Source organism: Galeopterus variegatus, unplaced genomic scaffold (genome assembly GCF_000696425.1).
Source record: "Galeopterus variegatus unplaced genomic scaffold, G_variegatus-3.0.2 Scaffold4186, whole genome shotgun sequence".
NCBI classification, from domain to species: domain Eukaryota; kingdom Metazoa; phylum Chordata; class Mammalia; order Dermoptera; family Cynocephalidae; genus Galeopterus; species Galeopterus variegatus.
Genome location: NW_007730297.1, coordinates 107,204 through 113,203, shown reverse-complemented (window position 1 = coordinate 113,203; position 6,000 = coordinate 107,204). Strand labels below are relative to the sequence as shown.

Here is a 6,000-nt window from a genome sequence, read left to right as displayed (position 1 = left end):
TAATACCAAGACTCTATAAAGACAATGTCCGTTTTGGATATAAACATAAATAAAACTGAGGGATAATCAAGACAGTCTTTGTTTTTTTGGTGTAAGCCTTGCATTCTTAGTCTTCAGGAGTCCTTCTCTGAGAATGCTCTCTCTGAAGATTATAATAATGATAATAATATGTGTTAAGTACCATGGTTGGCAAGCGCTGCATGGATTATCTCAGTTATTCTCACCATCCTTGAGAGTTTTATTCCCATTTTATAGCCAGAGATATGGAGGCTCAGAAACATTAGATAAGTGGATAAGGAAGGGGGAAAAAAAGAAAAAATAGAACCTAAATTACATACCTAGTCAAACTATACTTCAGAGAAAGAGATAAAGACATTTCCAGACATACAGACCACCTCAAAATTGACTTTCTGCAGCCCTTTAGTGAAAAACCAGTAAAGAATACACATAAGGGGAAAAATGTGAACCCAGAAGAACGTATTGGAATGAAAAAACAGGAATAACAAGAAAAAGAAAAAGAAATACGTTCTTCTGGGTTCACATTTTTCCCCTTATGTGTATTATACGTTCTTCTGGGTTCACATTTTTCCCCTTATGTGTATTATACGTTCTTCTGGGTTCACATTTTTCCCCTTATGTGTATTATACGTTCTTCTGGGTTCACATTTTTCCCCTTATGTGTATTATACGTTCTTCTGGGTTCACATTTTTCCCCTTATGTGTATTATACGTTCTTCTGGGTTCACATTTTTCCCCTTATGTGTATTATACGTTCTTCTGGGTTCACATTTTTCCCCTTATGTGTATTATACGTTCTTCTGGGTTCACATTTTTCCCCTTATGTGTATTATACGTTCTTCTGGGTTCACATTTTTCCCCTTATGTGTATTATACGTTCTTCTGGGTTCACATTTTTCCCCTTATGTGTATTATACGTTCTTCTGGGTTCACATTTTTCCCCTTATGTGTATTATACGTTCTTCTGGGTTCACATTTTTCCCCTTATGTGTATTATACGTTCTTCTGGGTTCACATTTTTCCCCTTATGTGTATTGTTATCAAAGTCATGAAATTATTTAGTGTTCTGGGTTGCGATCCATTGCCGGACACGAAAAAAAAAAAAAAAGTCAAGTACATAGAAACAGAGAGTAGAATGGTGGTTACCAGGGGCAGCGGGTGTTGGAAGATAGGGAGGTGTAGTTCAAAGGGTACAAGACTGCAATTACGTAGAATAAATGTCTAAAGATCTAATGGACATCATGAGGACTATAGTTAATAATACCATATTGCCTAATGGAAATTTGCTAAGACAGTAGATTTTAGGTGCTTTTACCACAAAAAAAAGGTAATTATGTGATGTGATTAATATGTTAATTCGCTTGACTGTAGTAATCACTTTGCTATATAAATACGACAGCATATCATCTGCCTTAAAATATGCAATAATTTTTAAAAAATAAAATAAAATACAAATAAATAATGTAAATAGTAAATGAAAATGGGAATATAAAATGAAAAAGATAAATCTCCTTTCTCTCCTCACCTGAAACCCAATTTCTCCCCTCGAAAAGAAATTACCGCCTGTATCCTCTTGTGTCACACAAAGGAGTTTAATAAGGAAAAGTTATTGGTATACGTTAATGTTTCAAGAGCTCAAAGCAAAAGAAAAAACATTGACGGACACTGCAAAGGAGTTAATAGAGTTTCACGCTTCATTCCATCTGCACTTTCCCTTTTTTTTCACAGTGTTTATCAGGACGCCCTTCCTGGCCCCTCGCTTTCTCTGCCTCACTAGCGAGTCTGTCTGCAATCAGTGCTATTGCCAGTCTCTTTCTTGCTGCCTTCACTTTCTTTTCCTGTTTCCTAATATCTTCCTCAGTAACCAGAAATTGTTTGCAGAGGGGCTGCAAGATACCCTGACACCCCCCAGGAATCATCTCTGCCAAATCTGAAGACCCTGCAAGGGTGGGCATGGGGCTGGAGTGCAGACCACCAGCAAGAGCCCCTGGCAGGCATGCACCTATGCAAGTAGGTGCAAGTTTTAGCAATACTTTGGCAAGATCCAAAGTACTTAAAAGTTCTCCTGAATTGCTGTAGGCCTGGAGTCCTTGCAGTCTCTTCTGCCAGCAGAACTGCTGGGGTTTGTCCAGGTTCTCCTCCCATTGATGGTATCTAACCTCATTGCCAAGATGGGATGTAATTACAGTAACTGGCCTCTTGAATATGTAACTGGACATCCTCAAAGGGATTGAGGTGCTCACGTCAGGCTTTGGTTTGGATTGGTTTGCATAGTCACATTGCTTCCTCTGTGAAGTCTTGGCCATCATTCTTCTCCTCTTATGCTATAAAAATAAATCGTGAAATTGGATCAGAATGATAAACAAAGCCTGCCTTCTTAGGACAGTTAGCTCCTTTGGACTTCCATCCTTCCTCTCTCCCTCTGGGGATAGGTCTGACCTGCATCCTGGAACACCATCTAGCAGATGTGAGTCAAGCAAAAAAAACTCAAGGTCAAAACTCTCCTCCACCATCTTGCAAAACCCCTTCCCTGTTTGAATATCATCTTATTCTCCTTTTGTCCTTGTCACTCTCAACCACACAAATCCTGACACTCTCTCATGACACGTGGTCCTCAGTCTTTTTCTAAGTCCCAAATACTGCCATTTTTTCTGTTATTTGACTACAATATTCATTTGATGAGCCCATGGGCCACTTGGTCTTCAAAGCTCCTGTAGCACTAAAGTTAATATCGAAATTATCAACTGCCCCACGCTTAGAAACTCGTTCCCATACCACAGACATTTTCATCAAAACCCAAATGGATGAGGGGTGACAATCAGCCTTCTATCTCATGAATATTCATAACAAATAAATAAATAAATAAAAGATTATGTCCTACTGGGGAGGTCTTTGAATTCAAAAAATAGTTCGTAATATTAAATTACAGCAAACCTCTAAACAAACAAACAAACAAAACCCAAATGGTGATACTCAAAAATAAATAATTTAGAAAAATTACTCACCCACCACAAATTCTGATTTCCAGCTTTCTCATTCAAACACCCATATAATAGAACAAAAGTTACTCCAGACCACCATACCTTCACCTTATTCTCTCTCTTCATTGTCCTATGCTCTGAGATCTCAATAATTCCCTTGGAATAATCCAAAACTCCTTACAGCTTATCACATCTGTAAAACTTCAAACCTGGAAGATCCCTATTATCTGCCATGCCTTAGTTACTGCTGGTCTTATGACAACAGCTGGGGGGGAAAAAGCATACATGATATTTTTATACCACTATAAACACAAGATATTCCATTGGGAAGACTTTATAGAAACACCTAGAAATTTTACTTTCTTTTTGTGTGTTGCCCTTACAGCTTATCACATCTGTAAAACTTCAAACCTGGAAGATCCCTATTATCTGCCATGCCATAGTTACTGCTGGTCTTATGACAACAGCTGGGGGGGAAAAAGCATACATGATATTTTTATACCACTATAAACACAAGATGTTCCATTGGGAAGACTTTATAGAAACACCTAGAAATTTTACTTTCTTTTTGTGTGTTGGCATATTTCCTCCTTAATTTTTCCCAAGGCCTGTTTCAAATTTTCCCCACTTTTCTTTTTTCTTCATATACTTAAGTTCCCTCAATTTGCTTGATGTTTCACAGAGAAATTTCTAACGACTAGACTAAAATTTAATTTTACAGGTCTAGTTGCCAAATCTGCAAATATCTCTGATGAGCTTCCAATGTTTCCAAATTTCTTCTAATTTTATTTAAAGAGATTTCTTTTATCCTTCAGTGATGATCTGTGCCTCATTCCTTCCTTGTAACCTTATGCCCTGATATTCCAATTTAACCCCTCTATCTTCAACTTTTTTTTTCTACTGAATCCTTTCTTCAACATTTAAGTACATTCAAATTTCTCCTAACTACACAGAAACCCCTTGCCTAACCTTCCTGGTTCCTCTTTTCAACCACTGTTTTTTATCCCTCCCCCTCAGCTGTGAACCACTGAGGAAAGATCATCTACCTCACATGTCTCTGTCTTCTCACCTCCAACCTGCTCCTCAGACTACTCCAAACTTCTATCAGTCTTCACCATTCTATGGCTGCTTCCCTTGGTAAGATCACAATGACCCCTTTGTTATAACATCCAAAAGGAACTTTTCACTATTCCTCTGACATGATCTTTAAGTGGAAAACTTTTAAGTGTGTTTAGAACAACATGGATATGTGAATCTTATTTTATAGCTGTGAATCTTATAAAATCTAAATTCAGAGCAGGCATATCTGATAAAATTCAACTCACACATTAAGATATGCTATAAGAGGAAAGTACAAACTGGGTTTTTGGAACTCAGTACCAAAACAAAAAGAATATTCATTTTGACCAATCTTCCCCAGTTAGATATGAGGAATAAGTTCTGCTGTTCAATTGCACAGTAGGACGACTAGAGTTAACAATACTGTAGTGTATGTTTAAAATAGCTTCAAGAGAGGTTTTTGAATGTTCTCATCACAAAGAAATGATAAATGCTTAAGATGATAGACATATTAAATACCCTGATTTGATCATTGTACAATGTACATATGTATCAAAATATCATGTTGTACCCCATAAATGTCCAATGTTAAAAAAAAGAAAAACGAGAATGTAAAATATCCCATTATTAATTTTTACATCGACTTCATGCACAAATGATAATATTTGGGCTATTATGGGTTAAAATATGCTTTTAAAACTAGTTTCACCTTCTTGCTTTGACTTTTCTTAATGTGGCTACCAAAACATCAAAAATTCCATAATATAGAGTGCTTAATAGTTCTACTGGACAGCGCAAGTCCAAGGCATAAATCAAAATAAAGCCAATAGAGAGTGGTCCGGGGAACATTTTTCCTAAGGAAAGGATCCTGCCTCTGACCCCACTGCAAGATGCAGCAAACACACACACACACACACACACACACAAATAAACATTCTCCCAGATTTCCACAACCACTTCTCAAATGCCATGAGGGTGCACTCCTAAATAGTCCTAATTGGATTGATCTCAAAAGAAAAGTCAGAAATCAAGATCATTTACCAATTAGGAAGAGTCAAAACCAGAGACCACAGGTCAAGAGTTTTTGTGAATCCCCCTGCCATTGACTTTTGTTATAAATTCAATATATTTGGAAAACTTTTTCAAGGAGGGTCATTTCAAAATCACAGGTGATATTAGCCTGTAGTTTTCTTTTTTTTTTTTTTGAAGTGTCTTTGGCTTTGATATCAGGATGATGCTAGCCTCATAAAATGAGTTTGGAAGTATTCCCTCTCAGTTTTTTTTGGAAGAGTTTGAGAAGGATTGGTATTAGTTCTGTAAATGTTTGGTAGAATTCATCCAGGTAGCCATCTGGTCGTGGGCTTTGAACTTCCCATGGGCTGGGTGTTTGATGATAAATTCAAAGGCAAATGTATTAGTGACTGCGATCTAGGGTCAGAGATAAAAATCAGGGAAAACTCAAAAGCATAAGGGGAAAGTCTGGGGAAAGAGATGCTTTGGAGATTAAGAGCTTTAACAAGCTCCCATATAGTCCATGAACTCTAGAAAGCCCCGCACAGTGCTAAGATCATAATCCAAAAAACAAAAACAAAAACAAAAAACCCAGAAATCCCTAACCTCTCACCTCTGACCTTCAGGCTTCACTGAAACAGGAAATGAAGGCTAACAAAGCATTGTAAATGGACTGGCTAAGTGTTAAAGCCTTGCCCCAACACACACAGAGAGCCCACATGCACAGAAAGTTTTAGGTTTTTGTTCCTGGAATCTAAGGAAATCTCTGTCAGATCACTAGGCTAAGAGGGGGCAAAGACTTCTTCGATGGTCACACACAACAAAAAATATAAAATTCACAACATTTGATCAAAAAAGACACTGAACAAACTGGCAACAACTACTGCAAGAAACAGCAACAACAAACTTTAGGTAGGAAGAAGAACCTGAT

General features: G+C 37.4%; 1 protein-coding gene across 1 annotated transcript; it reads right to left on the bottom strand.

The window, feature by feature from the left end:
• Window positions 1-1,712: 1,712 nt before the first annotated feature.
• Window positions 1,713-2,324, bottom strand: MBD3L1 (methyl-CpG binding domain protein 3-like 1). The gene has a single exon (XM_008586963.1). The coding sequence runs from the start codon at window positions 2,322-2,324 to the stop codon at window positions 1,713-1,715; it is 612 nt and encodes a 203-aa protein (XP_008585185.1).
• Window positions 2,325-6,000: the final 3,676 nt, after the last annotated feature.

Excerpts from the sequence above, each read along its gene's own strand:
- MBD3L1 (XM_008586963.1), bottom strand. The coding sequence starts at position 2,324 with ATGGCCAAGACTTCACAGAGGAAGCAATGTGACTATGCAAACCAATCC.